This window comes from Chroicocephalus ridibundus, chromosome 28, assembly GCF_963924245.1.
Source record: "Chroicocephalus ridibundus chromosome 28, bChrRid1.1, whole genome shotgun sequence".
In the NCBI taxonomy this organism is placed as follows: domain Eukaryota; kingdom Metazoa; phylum Chordata; class Aves; order Charadriiformes; family Laridae; genus Chroicocephalus; species Chroicocephalus ridibundus.
The window spans coordinates 1,139,399-1,157,217 of NC_086311.1; the positions used below are offsets into that span (position 1 = coordinate 1,139,399).

The following is a 17,819-nucleotide window of genomic DNA, read 5'->3' on the forward strand; positions in this document are numbered from 1 at the left end:
TCAGGTGTGCCCAGCAAGAAGCCCTTCTGCTCTGGGAAGGGGGCAATGTGAAGGGAAGGCTGAGCTCCCTGGGCAGCAAGAGCACTGCTCTGCTTCTGTGAGGGCTTGCAGGGTTGGGATCAGAGTGAATGGGCCCTCGCCTGCATTTGTAAGCTGTCAGAAATCCAAGCGACAGAGCAGCAGGTTTGGGAACGCTGAATGATTCGGGACTTATTCAAAAGTTATAGATGCCTGACCTGTGCGGGAAAACTGGGTGTCATGGGGATATCACACGCTTTTAATCACTTTCTCCTCCGTATGATTGAAACCTGCATAAAGCAGTTTTCTTGCTTGCACAAAAATGTCTTTTAGCACCCTGAAAACTGGTAATTTAAGCATAACCTGCTGCTTCTCTGTCTTGTTTAAATGTGCCATGGATGCATCAGTGTCACTGGATTCTTTGGCAGAGGGAAGCCTGTGTTACTTCTGACGGGATTCACCCTTCACTAGGCAAAAACTGATGATTCAGATCTAAGATAGTCTCCCAGATCTTTGTGTGTGGACGCAGCGTCAGGGGATGAGCTCTCCCATGTGAGGAGAGCTGGGATTAATCTCTCTCACTAAGGTCTAAGCATCAAGTCATACCTTGCCTTGCTTTGGCTTGTTTGCCTCTCCTTGCCTAGCCTTGCCTTCCTTTGTCTTCCCCTTTTTCATCCTTCCCCCCTTTTAACCCTATTCCTTCTTAATGTTCTTACATTAAATGCACCTCTGATGAGATCTGGACAAGGAACGTAAGTAAGGCTGTCCTTAAAGGCACTAGTATTTGTCTCTTTTCTTCCTTTTCTCTCATCTTTCAATAGGTACTCTATTTAATAAAATCACCTCTAAAAGAGAAAGTCAAGTTTCTTTTACCCATATGACAATAAAACCCCCAGTTATTCAGGCTCAAGGACTCTGTTCTCTCTCTTTACAAACCTCCCCTCCGCAAGCGACCCACGTTAGATTTCCAAACATTCATGCCTATCTTGGTCGAGCTCTCCTAATCCTGCAATGGCGTGTATGCTGATGTTTGTAGTCTTTCTCTAGGCTTGAAGTGTCTGTGATGGTGGACAGGCCACCAGCATCCTCTGAGAGCCTGTTGTTTGAATTGCTCTGTGCAGGAAAAATGCCCCAAAGAAAAGGCCTGGAGAATCACACCGGTGGATCTGGATTCATTCTTCTGGGATTTTCTGACCACTCCAGCCTGCAGGGCTTGTGCTTCACAGTATTCCTGGTCATCTACCTCATGGTCCTCACAGGGAACAGCCTGATTGCACTCATCACAGTAGTGGACTCAAGCCTCCACAGCCCCATGTATTTCTTCCTGAGGAACTTGTCCTTCCTGGAGATCTGCTACACATCAGTCACTCTGCCAAAAATGCTGGTGGTTTTCCTGCTGGAGGATGGCAGGACCTCCTTCCTTGGCTGTGCTGCCCAGCTGTATTTCCTGGTGTTGCTGGGCAGCATCAAGTGCCTTCTTCTGGCTGTCATGGCCTATGACCGCTACATAGCTATCTGTGACCCCCTGCACTACCCCCTCATCATGAGGAGGGGTCTCTGCATCAGACTGGTGGTGGGGTCGTGGGTGGCTGTCGTACCAGTGCAAGTAGGACAGACCTACCAGGTGTTCACTTTGCCCTCTGTGCATCCCATGACCTTCACCGCTTTTTTTGTGATGTCCCCCCTCTGCTGGAGCTGGCCTGTGCAGACACGTTCTGGAACCAAGTGACACTGTACACCATCATCCTGGTATTTGCAATCTTTCCCTTCTCCTTAATAGTTATTTCTTACATTAAAATTATCAGGGCAATTCTGAAAATACCTTCAGTTCTGCACAGATACAAAGCCTTTTCCACCTGTTCCTCACAGCTCGTGGTGGTGACACTCTTCTATGGCTCGGCCACAGTGGTCTACTTAAAGCAACGGTCAAGGGATTCCGTAGACACCGACAAATACCTTGCCCTGTTTTACACAATTTTTACCCTAGTGTTTAACCCTGTCATCTATAGCCTGAGGAATAAGGAAGTGAGAATTGCCTTGAAGACACTCCTACGGACAAAGTGGTACTACAGAGTACGTAAAATCCTCTCAAATAGTCCCCAAAAAGTCCCACTGGGCTACATGGTTGCCTGAAGAAAGGCATCTCATACCTGCTGAAACAAAACCATGTGTCCGGCCTGGCTTTCATCCTCCTCAAGAAGGGAAAGGTGTCCTGAGGCATTCCTCCTATGTTGTGTCCCACCTTGATATCTTTGTACTCTAGAGCATCTTCAGCACCTCTGAGTAGTTTAATGCAAACAGCTACTTCAAGCTGTGTCTGACCAAATAATGTTAAAGGGAAATAGTCGAAGCATGGTCAGTAGCCATTGATGCCCAGAAAGTGAGACAAGTGGTGAAGAGACGACCAGCCTCACGTTTGAGAAATCGCTTGCTAGACCCCACGGGCTATCTTCTATAGCATCCCTGCATGGAATCGCCTTAAAATTGTTCAAAGATATGAAGGGCTTCAAAGCATCTCCCCCTGCTATGATGTCTTGCTCTGAGTTGTGTAATTCTTGACTAACCTGACATAAAAATAAAAGATAAAAAGGTCACCAGGAGGACAGTCCAGCACTGGAATGGGGTCCCAGAGAATGGTAAAGTTTCTGTTTGTTGTGGTTTAACACCAGCTGGCAACTAAGCACTACACAGTCGCTCACTCACTTCCCGCCAGTGGGATGGGAGAGAGAATCAGAAGGGTAAAAGTGAGCAAACTCCGGGGCTGAGATCAAGCAATTTAATTGGTAAAGCAAAAGCCGCACACTTAAGCGAAGCAAAACAAGGAATTAATTCACTACTTCCCATCGGCAGGCAGGTGTTCGGCCACCTCCAGGAAGGCAGGGCTCCATACCACGTAATGGTTACTTGGGAAGACAAAACGCCGTAACTCCAAACATCCCTCCCTTCCTTCTTCTTCCCCCAGATTTATATGGTTGAGCATGATGCTACATGGTACGGGATATCCCTTTGGTCGGGATCCACTGTCCCAGCTGTGTCCCCTCCCAACTTCTCATGCACTCCCAGCCTACTTGCTGGTGGGGTGGTGTGAGGAGCAGAAAAGGCCATGGTGCTGTGTAAGCGCTGCTCAGCAATAATGGAAACATCTCTGTCTTATCAACACTGTTTCCAGCACAAATCCAAAACACAGCCCCATACCAGCTACTGTGAAGAAAATCAACTCTACCCCAGCAAAAACAAGCATTTATGTGCCGAATCTGCTTTGCCACTCTGCAACTGTCTGAAAAACTAGCCCAGTGGGGGTTTTTAGCCCAAATGCATATGCAGCACTGAAGTGTGTTTCCGTATTGTCCTGGTTTAGGCCGAGTTGGCCAATGATGGACGACAGATGCTCTCCCCCAGCTCTCACTCCGAGGAGAGGAAGGAAAGAAAGAGATTTATGAGTTTAGAAGGAACTAATCTACTTTAATGAAATACTCGTAATAAAATAAAAAGGAAATAATGAAATAGATACAATATCTAGAAAAACTGTATCAAGCTCCCAGGATGATGTCACTGTCAGGCACTGGGGAAGTCCCAGACTGGACTCAATGACGGACAGGAACTGGATTCCAGGTCTGGAGCCAAGAATGCACAGATCGGGGTCAAAGGCAGATTAACACTGAGCATTCCACCAGCTGAGGAACCTGAACATACACAAGTCCACATGGTGGACAGCCAATTCCCTGTCTTCTCTCTGCCTAGCTGAACAAGGTAACTTAGAGGAGAGGGGGCTGTAGGAACGTGTTTCTGCCCAGAGAAGCAGGTGTGTCTCCCCAATAACTCCCCCACCTTCCCAGGTACCCTTAAAAATAAGTATGAGGCTCCGCAAGGGGAACTCAATCATGACGAGGAGGATAATTCAGTGTCCACAGAGGTGTCACCACAGTTAAATCAGACTACACCTCCCATCAAAACATCTTCAGTTAAGGAAAAAAGACCGGTCATTGTTGTAGGTGACTCCCTCCTGAAGGGAATGGAAGGCCCAATATGCAGAACAGACCCACTTCTCAGGGAAGTCTGCTGCCTCCCTGGGGCCCAGGTTAAAGATATAAAAAGAAAACTTCCCTCCCTGGTAAGACCCTCAGATTATTACCCACTACTAATTTTTCAGACAGGCGGAGATGATCTGTTAACAAGAAACGCAAGTGTGATCAAGAGAGACTTCTGGGCCTTGGGATGACTGGTTAAAGGGTCAGGACTGCAAGTCATGTTCTCCTCGGTCCTCCCAGTCACAGGGAAAGATGAGGAAAGCAACAGGAAGAGCTGGAAGATCAATACTTGGCTCTGAGCCTGGTGCCCTTGGCAGGACTTTGTTTTTTTTGATCACGGGATGGTTTACACGACACCAGGCCTGCTCGAGACAGATGGGGTACGCCTGTCTCAAAAGGGGAAAAGGATCCTTGCACAGGAGTTGGCAGGGCTCATCAAATGGGCTTTAAACTAGATTTGAAGGGGAAAGGGGATGAATCCAGCAGCAGAGAGGCAAGGGTCTTTGATGGCTTAGAAACTATGGCTGCGCCTGGGAATGGTCAGGTAGAAGTCAAGCCTTCTTCCAGCAAAAAGGTGGCAGGACCAGTAGCCCAGCTGAAGTGCTTCTTGTCCTGGGTTGAGCAACACAGGACTAAGTTATCTTCTAATGTCTGGGAAAACGTCACTCTTAGAAGATTCTAGTGTCTGAATTCGTGAAAATATTTGCTTTATAGTCAGCTAGGCTACGTGGGATTCAAGGCCTCGGTGTTTTCAAGCCTTGGCAGGTGCAGGTACGAGGAGGAGCGAGGCCTGGGCATTTGACCCAGGCTGGCCAACAGGATTATTTCATACCATGAACGTCACATTCGATACAAATGAGAAAGTTTGCTGCGTCGTTTCTCTCTCCCTTGATGGCTGTGGTGCAGGGAAAGTCCTTGCCCCGGTGCCGGACCCCTGAGCCCTTCCCTCCCTCCTGAAGCCGTTGCTCTTGCAGTGTCCGACATTTACTCTCCCCTCCTGGGAGTGCACAGCTTCCTACTGATAGAATTGGCTGAGTATAATTCTTGTACATCTTATATTAGTATTGGGATTAATACTGGTGCTTTAATATTGTTGTTAACTATTTAGTCTTGTCCTATTAAATCTATTTATATTTCAACCCTCATGTTTCCTTGCTTTCCCTGATTCCCCTTTCTGCGTGGGGAGGGGTCACTGGGTGATAGAATAGTTGTCTAAATGACAAGAAATTGTTATGGGTTTTCTGAAAACATAACACGTCTACACTAATGCACGCAGCATGGGCAACAAACAGGAGGAGCTGGAAGCCATTGTGCAGCAGGAAAACTATGATGTAGTCGCCATCACAGAAACGTGGTGGGATGAGTCGCACAACCAGAGTGCTGCATTAGATGGCTACAGACTCTTCAGAAGGGACGGGCAAGGAAGGAGAGGAGGTGGGGTGGCTTTGTATGTGAGGGAGTGTTAGGAATGTCTGGAGCTTAATGATGGTGACAATAGGGTTGAGTGTTTATGGGTGAGAATCAGGGGGAGGGCCAATAAGACAGATATCATGGTGGGAGTCTGTTATACACTGCCCAACCAGGATGCAGAGGTGGATGAAATATCGTACAAGCAGCTGGGAGAAATCTCATGATCGCTGGCCCTTGCCCTGGTGGGAGACTTCAACCTACCTGATACCAGCTGGGAGCACAATACGGCTGAGAGGGAACAGCCTAGGAAGTTCCTGGAGTGCGTTGCGGAGAACTTCCTGACACAGCTGGTGAGGGAGCTGACAAGGGAAAGAGCCCTGCCAGACCTGTTGTTTGTAAATGGAGAAAGACTTGTGGGGGATGTGACAGCTGGAGGCCATCTTGGGCATAGTGACCATGAAATTATTTTCAATTCTCAGAGGAGCAAGGAGGGTGGTCAGCAGAACTGCCACCATGGACTTCCAGAGGGCAGACTTTGGTCTTTCCAGGAGGCTGCTTGACAGAGCCACTTGGCAGGCAGTCCTGAAGGGCAAAGGAGTCCAGGAAGGCTGGACATTTTCCAAGACGAAAGTCTTAAAAGTGCAGGAGCAGGCTGTCCCCATGTGATGTAAAATGAGACATCAGGGAAAAAAGACAGCCTGGCTGAACAGAGAGCTACGGTTACAACTCAGGGAAAAAAGGAGAGTTTATGGTCTTTGGTAGAAGGCCACTCAGGAAGGCTACAAGGATGTTGTAAGGCTATGTAGGGAGAAAATTAGCAGGGCCAAAGCCCAACTAGAACTTAAACTGGCTTTGGATGTTAAGAACAAGAAGAAAAGTTCCTATAAACACACTAGTAACAAAAGGAGGACTCGGGAGAATCTCCATCCTTTATCCGATGAAGGCAGTAACATAGTGACAAAGGATGAGGAAAAGGCTGAGGTACTTAGTGCCTTCTTTGACTCCTTCTTTAGTAGTAGAGTGGGTTGTTCCCTGAGTACCCAGACCCCTGAGCTTATAGATAAGGGCAGGGAGCAGAATGAAGCCCCCATAATCCAAAGGGAGATGGTGAGGGACCTGCTCCAACAGCTAGACATACACAAGTCTATGGGGCTAGGTGGCCTCCACGCGAGGGTACTGAAGGAGCTGGCAGAAGTACTCACCGAGCCACTTTCCATCATTTACCAGCAGTCCTGGTGAACCGGGGAGGTCCCAGTTCACTGGAGGTTACCCCGCTTTGCTGGGTAAAAACCAGCGCGATGGCCAGGCCCAACGAGTGGTGGTGAATGGAATTCAATCCAGTTGGCAGCTGGTCACAAGTGGTGTTCCCCAGGGCTCGGTATCGGGCCAGTTCTCTTTCATGTCTTTATCAATGATTTGGACGAGGGGATTGAGTGCACCCTCAGGAAGTTTGCAGACGAGAGCAGGTTGGGTGGGATTGTTGACCTGCTTGAGGGTAGGATGGCTCCAGAGGCAGATCTGGGCAGGCTGTACCGATGGGCCGAGGCCAATGGTATGAGGTTCCTCAAGGCCAAGTGCCAGGTCCCGCACCTGGGTCACAACAACCCCATGCAGCGATACAGGCTGGGGGAAGAGTGTCTGGAGAGCTGCCTGGCAAAAAAGGACCTGGGGGTGTCAGTTGACAGCTGGCTGGATGTGAGCCAGCAGCATGCCCAGCGTGGCTGAGAAGGACAATAGCATCCTGGCCTGTATCAGGAATAACGTGGCCGGCAGGACTCGAGAGGCTGAGGGCCCTGGGCTCAGTGGTGCAGAGACTGAGGACAGTACAGGAGTAGCCTGAGTGTGCTTGAGGGCTGCTGGTGGAGCCGGTGGAGCTTTCCTTTGTCGTGGAAAACAGCATGAGAAAGAAATAATGCCCCAACATGCAGCTGGGGAGGTGCAGACTGGACACCAGGAGAAAGAAATGTCATTCCAAGGGCAGTGCTGTGGTGCAACACGCCACCCAGAAAGAGTCTGGATCAGCCCAAGGCTTTGTGTTTCAGGGAAGAGCCAGGGAGGATGGTGAGATCTCAGCAAAGGAAGGTGGCAGCAAGGTGGGGCAGCCGGGTGGATGACTGCAGCCTGCAGGGAAAGAGGCAGAGGTGATGGGACACCGTAGGACAGCCTGTGGTGGAGATGACACAGGGATGTGGCAAAGCTGAAAGGCCCCTAACAGAGTCAACCTCTTCATGTCTTGGGCTATGGCTGTTGTCTCTGCTACTGATGCCTACGAGGAGTCAAGTTATCCTTCCAGCACTGGGGTCTCATTGCCTCCTCGTCCATACTTCAGAGGCTGGGAGGTGTCGTACCATAGCGCTGGCCTTGGCATTGCACATCTCCACACCACACTGTGCCAGGAAGAGCCCTGAGGAAGGAGTGAGGGACAGGATCTCCCTTCCTGGGGGCTGGGGGTCAGGCCTTGGCCCTTTGGGTGATGGGGTCAGGCCTTGGCCCTTTGCACTAATGAAACACATCCAGGGTTACTCAGCACCAGAGCCACCTTCACCTTGCTTTTCTCGACCTGTCATCACTGCCTCCAGTTTTCTGCTCTAACCGGACCCTGGGGACAACATCTCAGTGGTGTCCCTCAGTGGGACCCATTAACACTCCAAGAAACTTTGGAGTTTGAACCTGACTTTGACTTCCTGAGAGGTTTTTTCAGCTTCCTCTCAGTGTCTGGGGTTCATGGACTCGGCATCAATCCCACCAGAGGGGTCATTAAAACTCCTTGGGCTGGTCCTCTGCGTCTGAGCTGGGCTGGGCTCCTGGGATGGAGGGAGCTCACGGCAAGCGGGCAGCGCCTCAGAGAGACGGCTCTGCCCAGGAGCAGCTCCTCTGCCAAGCGCAATAGGTCTGAGGGCAGTGCCTGGGTGTCTCAGGGAGATGAGCGAGGCAGAGAGAGAGCTTAAAGGTGTCAGGATTGGGAGGATGACTGAGAGCTCACTGGAGGAGAAATCCTTGCAGCCCTTGGCACGGTAAGCCTCTGGGTGCAGGGCACTGCAGGTGGAGTTCCTGGAGGCATCTCCTAAAGCTGGCACAGCCACAGCTTATGGGATCTGTAAGGAGGCGGAGGGGGAGGAAGGGTCTTGTTACGAAATGTGAATAGCCGTGAAGCCAGGGTGTGCAGGCAGGGGTGCCCAGGGCTGTCCTTGAGCAGGGTCCCTGCACCCCGTGGGTCTGTGTGCCGGGGCAGGGACTCTGCCGGCTGCCAGGGTCAGCTCTCAGCCTGCCCCGGGAGACCCCCACGGGCATGTGGGGAGAAGCTTTGGAGAAAGAGCAACCGCTGGCAGGGGAGGGTCCTGCTGTTGAGAGGGTGCTGCGTGGGTGAGGGCTGCTCACAGCTGCAGATCGCTGCAGGACGTTCCCTGGAGATTTTTCAAGAAGCACAGCACGGCAGGGGCTACCTGCAAGGGAAGGATCCTGTTCTTCCAATCTTCTACTCCGGGTTGTCTGGGTGGGCGATGGGACAGAGAAATTCATCTCTCAGTTGAGGAGGGGGCACTGAAATTCCAAATCTGTTTCTCTTAGAAGTGAATAATCCAGGGAGGATTGGAAATCAACAACTGAATCTCTGCCCCTGCAACGATACTGCCCTCGGCAGCACAAAGCTGATCTCGCAAAAAGATATGAATGAAATTATTCTGAGGAAAGAGAAGTCATTTGGGGGAAAATTTTGGGAAATGGAATAGGATGGGCCCAAAGAAGTCTGCCTTAACTTGCCAAGGTCTTCTCCTCTTTCAACAGTCCCTCATGCCCAGAGTGAACAAATGTCCAATGGCAGCTCCATCACCCAGTTCCTCCTCCTGCCATTGGCAGACACACGGGAGCTGCAGCTCTTGCACTTCGGGCTCTTCCTGGGCATCTACCTGGCTGCCCTCCTGGCCAACGGCCTCATCATCACCACCATCGCCTGTGACCACCGCCTCCACACCCCCATGTACTTCTTCCTCCTCAGCCTCGCCCTCCTTGACCTGGGCTCCATCTCCACCACTGTCCCCAAAGCCATGGCCGATTCCTTCTGGGACACAAGGGCCATCTCCTATGCAGGATGTGTTGCACAGGTCTTTTTCTTTGTTTTCTGTGCTGCAACAGAGTTTTATCTTCTCACTGTCATGTCCTATGACCGCTACGTTGCCATCTGCAAAGCCCTGCACTACGGGACCCTCCTGGGCAGCAGAGCTTGTGTCCACATGGCAGCAGCTGCCTGGGGCAGTGGGTTTCTCACTGCTCTCCTGCACACGGCCAGTACATTTTCCCTACCCCTCTGCCAGGGCAATGCTGTGGGCCAGTTCTTCTGTGAAATCCCCCAGATCCTCAAGCTCTCCTGCTCAGATGCCTACCTCAGGGAAGCTGGGCTTCTCATATTAAGTTGCTTTTTGGCTTTTGTGTGTTTTGTTTTCATTGTGCTGTCATATGTGCAGATTTTCAGGGCTGTGCTGAGGATTCCCTCTGAGCAGGGACGGCACAAAGCCTTTTCCACGTGCCTCCCTCACCTGGCCGTGGTCTCCCTGTTTGTCAGCACTGCCATGTTTGCTTACCTGAAGCCCCCCTCCATCTCCTTCCCATCCCTGGATCTGGTCATCACAGTGCTGTACTCAGTGGTGCCTCCAGCAGTGAACCCCCTCATCTACAGCATGAGGAACAAGGAAGTCAAGGATGGAGTTTTGAAACTATTTTAATGGTGTCTACTTCAGATTAATAAGGTGGCCATTATACCACTACGGCTCCAACTGTACATCAGGAAAAAGCAGGACTAACTATTCTTCATATTTGTCTTTCTTATTTCGTTGTGTTTTTTTAATGTTTTGTTGTTGTTGTTTTGTTTGTTTGTTTGCTTTATACCTGTGATTTTCTTCTTGGTCTTCTACATGTCTTGACCCAAATACCTAAGGTATGTATGGATCTGGGCTCCCTGGTTAGATAAACTCAATAAAGAAGCCAGCAGAAAATTATTAGTTTCTGCTTCCATCTCTTCACTTCTCCTCCGGAGCTGGCCGAGCAGCCCCAGCATGCAGGAGGGTTTCGGGAGGAAAATGCCCATCTGCTCCATGGAGGATCTGCCCTGGGGGCCCTTGGGGCTGCCCTGGCTGCCTCGCTGGGCACTCTGCCTCTGCTGTCTGCGAGTCGGGGCTGCTGCTTCCCTGGAGCCATGGCCAAGGACAGCAGCAGGATGTGGCCTTTCCAGTGCTGGTTTCTCCTCACACCCCCACTGTCCTGCTGTGCCCTTGCCTTTGTGTTCCCCCTAAGGTCTCGTGTACCTTGTGACCATCCTGATGTCTCTACAGCGGCATCCCTGTGGCTGCAGGCAGCAACAGGCCATGTGAACCACTGTGTCAGAGGGGGCCTTCCTACTGGCACCACTCTCACTAATGGGACTCCTCAAGGCAGCGGTAGAGGTTGGATGGCTCTTCCAAAGCTGGTATCAGGAACGCACCCAAGGAACTGTTCCATGAAAAGCCCTCTTGGTGTTCTGGGGCTCTCCACAGACTCAGGGGGACAGGGTCGGAGTTGCAGGGGAATCTGTTAGGGACCAAGGGCTGGGCCTAGAATCATAGAATCATGTAATCCTAGAATCTTCATGGTTGGAAAGGACCTTTGAGATCATCGAGTCCAACCATACACACACACAAAAAAAACCAACCTGCAAACAAACAACCTACAATCTCTGCCCTTCAGAGCATGCCCTGAAGTGCCAAGTCTAGACATTTCTTAATTACCTCTAGGGATGGGGACTGAACCACCTCCCTGGGCAGGCTGTTCCAGTGCCTGACCACTCTTGCAGTAAAGTCATTCTTCCTAATATCTAATCTAAACCTCCCCTGTCGCAGCTTCAGACCATTTCCTCTGGTCCTGTCATTATTCACCTGGGAGAAGAGGCCAACACCCACCTCTCTACACCCTCCTTTCAGGTAGTTGTAGAGGGCAATGAGGTCTCCCCTCAGCCTCCTCTTCTCCAAGCTAAACATGCCCAGCTCCCTCAGCCTCTCCTCATATGCCCTGGTCTCCAGACCCCTCACCAGCCTGGTCGCTCTCCTCTGGACACGCTCCAGCACCTCAATGTCCCTCTTGTACAGAGGGGCCCAGAACTGAACACAACACTCGAGGTGAGGCCTCACCAGTGCTGAGTACAGAGGCACCATCACTTCCCTACTCCTGCTGGCCACGCTGTTCCTGATACAAGCTAGAATGCTGTTGGCCTTCTTGGCCACCTGGGCACACTGCTGGCTCATGTGAAGCTGGCCGTCCACCAGCACCCCCAGGTCCTTTTCAGCTGGGCAGCTTTCCAGCCACTCTGCCCCAAGCCTGTAGCGTTGCTTGGGGTTGTTGTGACCAAAATGCAGGACCCGGCACTTGGCCTTATTAAAGCTCATACAGTTGGCCTTGGCCCATGGATCCAGCCTGTCCAGGTCCCTCTGTAGAGCCTTCCTACCCTCCAGCAGATCAACACTCCCACCTAGCTTGGTGTCATCCGCAAACTTACTGAGGGTGCACTCAATCCCCTCATTCAGGTCTTTGATAAAGATATTGGTGGCACATGTCCAAGAAGAGTGCAAATGGCTTTTGATTGTCCTTCCTGGTGCTGTCCCACTTGTGGTGCGGCTGATGGCCAATGCTATCCTAGAGAGGCACATGGAGTTGCCAGCAGAGCTCAGGGGATCTCCCAGAAAAGTATGTGAGTCTGGGTGAGCAACGAGTGGCACCTCATAAAATGACTGATCATCCAAGGTGGAGTGTCCTTGAAGGAAAGGTGAACCTGAAGAGCCCATGGGCTAACGAGGCCCCTGCAACGCCAGGAGGCAGCAGGCCAAAGGGACATAAGACTAAACAATGGTTCAGTCCACTGTCCTGGAAACCCTGCGGGATTGATCTAGTGCAGCCCTTCCCTGCCCTTTGTGAAACTGAAGACACCCCTTGGTCCTGCCAAGCCCTGTCCTTGGCTACTGAGCAATGAGGGGAGATGGAAGGGGGCTCAGCAGCAGTGATCCCTTTCTGGCAAGTTCTGCTCCTCACCCCGACCAGCATGGCCAGTGCAGGGTCACCCCATGGCCTCAGGGCACCACAGCCCCCTCCCTCTGCAGAGCAGAAACACCAGCTCAGGGCCCTGCAGGGAGCACGCGGTGGGAACCAGGAATGTCCAGCCAGGCCAGCCTGGACACGCTCACCTGGGGAAAGGCTCTCTGGGGAGAAGGGGTGTCCCTGGAGAAGAGCAAGGGAGCATTTCTGTGCTTGCAGGGAGGAATCCTTGAGAAGGAGAAACCTCTTCCTGCAGGCCCCCACTCTGGGCAGGCTGCTCTGTGCCTGGACCAGGACTCCTGAGCTGGCCTGGGGAGAGGGGCTGGCACTGAGGGGACACAGACCATCTGTGGCCCAGGCACTGGGGGAGGCCACAAAAACAGGCAGGCTGAGGGGGACAGAGCCCTGAGGGCTGCCAGGGTACTTTGCCGGGGGGATGTCTCCCCACCCTCGAGCACACCTGTCCCATGCGGTTCCAGCATGGTGGGCCCATTGAACCATTAAGGGGGCAGCAGGGCCAGCCTCCCCATTGCTCTCCAGTTTCCCCATCACTTACTCCTCGCTCAGTCACATCCCTCTAAACTACCCAGGTGCTGCTTTGAGCTTCAGGCAGTTGGAAGAATGCCCTGGTCTTTCAGCAGGCTAATAATCTCTTCAGCAAAATCCTTCCATGTGTTTATATCTATCCTGTCCCACCCACCTCTCCCCCATACTTCGAGTGAGGTTATCCCTTTTGGATGACGACCCTCACTGGAGGAGGTTCACCAGGCTGAAGAAGCCCATGTCCCTCACCGTCCCCACACAGGGCTTATGTGCTAGGCCCCAATCCTCAAAACCAAGAAATTCCAACTGAACTCAAGAAAACATGTTTCGGCATCAAGGGCGCATGACCCTGGCACAGGCTGCCCTGAGAGGCTGTGGAGTGTCCATTCGTGGAGATACTTAAAACCAGCCTGGACATCTTCTTACGTGATGGGATTGATCTAGATGATCTCCAAAGATCCCTTTCAATCTACATGATTCTGTGAGGACATGGCAGTCCAGCAAAAGGCTTTATGATTAGAGTAGTTGCTTGTGAGGTCCCTTCTGCCTGAGAACCCCAGTCCAGCAGCAGGCCAAGGTCTGGCATGTTGATTGTGAGGTCACTGCTGCTATAACAGCGGGCATCTGCTTTGGATGCTCATTTTGGGGTCACCCCTGTCTCTGCAGGTGGCAGGCCAACCCCAGGCTCAAGGCTGGGTTCGGTGCCTACGAGGTCCTTTCTCCATGAGTACCTGACAGGCCAGCAGCAGGCACATGGTGTGGATGTTGGTTATGAGGTCAGTGCTGCCAGAATCTCTGATAGACCAGAAACAGGCAGATCTCTCTGATACTGCTTTGGAGGTCACTGCTGTCTGAGTGCCCGATAGGCCAGCACCAGCCTCATGGATGAGCTCGGTGCTTGGGAGGTCACTTCTGCCTGCGTCCTTGATAGCCCCGCAGCAGGCGTATGGCCTGAATGCCAGTTGTGAGGGTGCTGCTGCCTGAGGACCTGAGAGACCATGAGCAAGGTCAGAGGTGTTTGAAGCCCTGTGTTCCAGAGCACCCCTTAGGCCAGCAGAGGGGTGATGACCGGCCTTGGTTCTTGTGAGGTCCCAAGTACGGGACATGCCAGCAGCGTGAGTATGAATGCAACACACAGTATGGAACACGCCAGCACGTATGGAACATGCCAGCAGCTAGAGGTTGCTTGTGGGATCACTGCGGCCTGGGCACATGATTGTCCATCAGCAGGCTCACAGCTGGGGTCTGTGTGTGTGAAGTCATTTCCTTCTGCATACCTTTTTAGGGCAGGATGAGGCTTGTTGCTGTGTTAGGTGCCTCGGAGGTCTCTTCTTCCTGGAAACTTTCTGGACTCTTCTGTAGGTGGTGGGACGTCCACACTAATGGTCCCAAGGCTTCTGCCAGCTTTTACTTTCTCAGCAGTGAAATGTCTCAGCATTTCTCTTCCCTGGGTTGAGGTTTCTGGGCTCACTGGTAAGGCATCCAACAGAGCCAAGGTGCCTGGTCATGAATAGTGAAATATTTATTAATAGAAAACAGTGATTTAACAAAGTTAGCAGTGAATGCGACAGTGTTTTATGAGGTTCGATGACAAGGTACACCTGATTATTTACTGCATAGAGGCCGGGGTCAGACAAGCTCTCAGGGAGACCCTCCCGTTGAGTCACGAGGTTCAGAAAGGACCCCCTGGCTTTCTAAACTCCTTCTCAGAGAGGAGTCTGGCTGCGGCTGGATCCAATCCTAGTCCCAGACTCGGTCAACGGTTTATGTCTAAAGGATTCTATATGCGCAATCAATCCTTAGATCCCTTAGCTAAGATTTCAAAGTTTAGCATGCTATTAGTCACTTACCGAGAATCTGTTGCGGCAAGGAATCTCTCGGCCTCGAGAAGAACCTTAAGTGAGCGTCCCCACTCAAGGGGAGATCCTGTCGTGCAGCCGCTGCCGTGCAGGAGAGCTCCAAGGGCTCTTGCTCTGTCCACTGTTTATAGAGTAAGAGAATTGACCTATCGTCATATTCACATGGGAACAAAATATCTAGGCCCCCACTCCAGACAGGGTTTTGACTGTTACCAGCCATCCCCCAAAGTCCAGGTGCAACTCATCACAACTCCCACTGATGGTTATGGCTTGAGCAGGAGCCAGAGGGGCAGGGAAGGGGGAGAGCACAGCACCACAAGATGTGGCATGCAGGGGTGTGGTTTAGTGGTGGACCTGGCAGTGTTAGGTTTACAGTTGGACTCAATGATGTTAAAGATCCTTTCCAACATAATTGATTCCATGCGTCTGTGATTCTTTTGAGCCTCAGGACTCTGTTTCATCCTCGCCCCTTCTCTGGGAGGCCAGGAGGTGTCACAGAATTTTCCTACACTTGTCATTGCTCCCCCTCACATCCCTCTGTCCCAGGAAGAGCCACAAGTGAGGGACAGGATCTGCCTTGCCAGGGCCTGGGGCTGAGGGCTTGGCCTTTCTGCTGCATCAAACAAACCAAGGGTTTCTTCAGCTTTCCAGCCACCTGCACTCTGCCTTTGCCCACCTGCAATCACAGCCTCCAGCTATCTGCTCTAACGAGTCCCTGGGGAGGCTTTGTCAGGAATGGCCCTCAGTGGGGCTCATTAACGCTTCCAGGTACTTTGAGTTTGGCTTCTGATTTCTTGAGCACTCTGTTCAACCTTCTCTCAGGATCTGAGGTCTATGGACTCAGCAGCAAATACACCATGGGGCTCATTAAAAGACAGAAAGCCTTAACAAGGTATTTCTCCTTTTGTAACTTTCTTCAAGTCTTCAAGACTTGTACAGCTAATTAGAGAGGTTTCATAGCGTAATTAAGTAGGAAGATTCCAAAGATGCATCTTTTATGTTGAAGGATATATTTTATTACTTTTCACTTTAAAGAAGAGGTGATAGAAGCATTCTCTGATTGATACTGATGCAGAGTGTTTGCTCAGGAAGTCTGGGCAGAAAGGAAAAGTAGTCCCTTGACGTCCATCGCTGCATGGACAGCCTTGCTCCTCACCTCCCCAACCTCCCCATTTCTGACATTGGCCACCTGGGACTTACATCACTGCTCCTTGCACCAGACTTCTCCACTGATCTCTGCAGCTGGAGGTTACAGCTCCATTGCACCATCTCCCACCTGAGCTCCTTAGAGACATGGCTGCACTCAGGCACAGGAGAGTTTTTCCCATTCTTCAGAGAAGTAAAGCACAATCAGTTTTCATAAATAATAAATCGTATTCTGTAATCACACGCTAAGTACAAGCTACCACTAATGAGGTTGCTTTTCTACAAGGGATAATCTTAGCAGAAATATTTTAGGTAGTTAGATAAAAAAAGATAGATATAAACATAATTAAAGATCTGGATAAGGAGACCATTAGAGTGATGAATGATAGTCAAGCTGTTCAGTCTCTGAAGGTGAAAGCAGCAGCATAGGTGAGAGGTATCTGAATGAACAAAGAGTAAATGGAGAAGAAAACTGAAGAATTATGGAAAGGGCGTTTGCCTAGACAGTCTGGATCTGAAAAGGTGACTTCAGAAATGGTCACTGTATCAGGACAAGTATATGAACAATCAGAGAAACTGACTGCACTGTGTAACAGGGAGAATAGTTGTAATGGCGTCACAGGGAAGATCAATATTTCTTTGGAATATCCTTTCTGAGAGGTCATGGGATTGGCAGAGGTCTCTTGTGAGAGAGGACAAGCAAGTGGTGCACCCGTCTTTGGAAGAATCCAAAAGTGCACCCCAGGGAACCCCAGGCTGCACAGGCTCACATCGGTGAGGAGAGGGCCATCAGTTCGAGTCCTTTTGGGTGATATTTCTGGGCACCACCAACAGAACGTGTCCAAAACCCATCAGCATGGACTTACCAAGGATAAATCATGCCTCGCCAACCTGATTGACTTCACGATGAAGTAACTGCCTTTGTGCATGAGGGCAACTCTTGCCACGTTTGTCAATAGCAATAAATTGGGAGGATCGTTTGTTTACCAGTTAATTTACCAATTCTCATCACAGGCAAAACAGGCCCAACTTGGGAAAATTCATTAAATTTATTTCCAATTGATTGTAACAGAATAGGACAGTGAGAAAGAAAACACAACTAAAAACACCTTCCCCCCTCCCTCCCTTCTTCCCAGGCTCAACTTCATTCCTAACTCTTCTACCTTTGCCCCGAGTGGCACAGGGGTTTGTGGAATGGGAGTTGCAGTCGGTTCATAACACTTTGTTTCTGAGCTTCCCCAAATGTGGCTCCTTCCCACTGACTGCAGTTCTCCACAAACTGCTCCAGCGTGGATCCTTTCCATGGGGTACAGTCCTTCAGGCACGGACTGCTGCAGTGTGGGTCCCCCACAGGCCACAGGTCCTGCTGCAAAACCTGCTCCAGCATGGGCTCCTCTCCTTGGGCAGCAGGTCCTGCCAGGAGCCTGCTCCACCGGGGTCCTCCATGGGCTGCAGGTCTAACTCTCCTACAGGAAAAAGGCCAGCCCAGCACGGCTTCTCTTCTGGACCAGACCACAAGAAGTCCCGGAGGGACGGCTGTTTCCTTTGCCCATGGGACTTGAGAAAACTCAGTGTTGATAATACTCCAGTGTTTTGGGTATTGCTGAACAGAGTTTGCACGGTGTCAAGGCCTTCTCTAGTTCTCACTCTGCTCCCTCCAGTGAGTAGGTGGGAGGTGAGAAAGAAGTTGAAAGGGGACCCAGCCAGGACCGCCAATCCAAGCTGACCAGAGGCATATTCCATACCATATGACCTCATGCTC

At 51.0% G+C, this 17,819-nt stretch overlaps 1 protein-coding gene and 1 pseudogene across 1 annotated transcript; both read left to right on the forward strand.

Annotated features, from left to right (window-relative positions):
* The first annotated feature begins 1,144 nt into the window (after positions 1 to 1,144).
* LOC134507793 (olfactory receptor 10AG1-like) lies at positions 1,145 to 2,151 on the forward strand (annotated as a pseudogene).
* Positions 2,152 to 9,262: 7,111 nt separating this feature from the next.
* Positions 9,263 to 9,646, forward strand: LOC134507895 (olfactory receptor 14I1-like; the record flags this gene model as incomplete). The annotated part of the gene is made up of 1 exon (XM_063318887.1): positions 9,263 to 9,646. A coding segment is annotated over exon 1 (384 nt), but the record flags the coding sequence as incomplete, so codon positions are not given.
* Between the last annotated feature and the right edge of the window lie 8,173 nt (positions 9,647 to 17,819).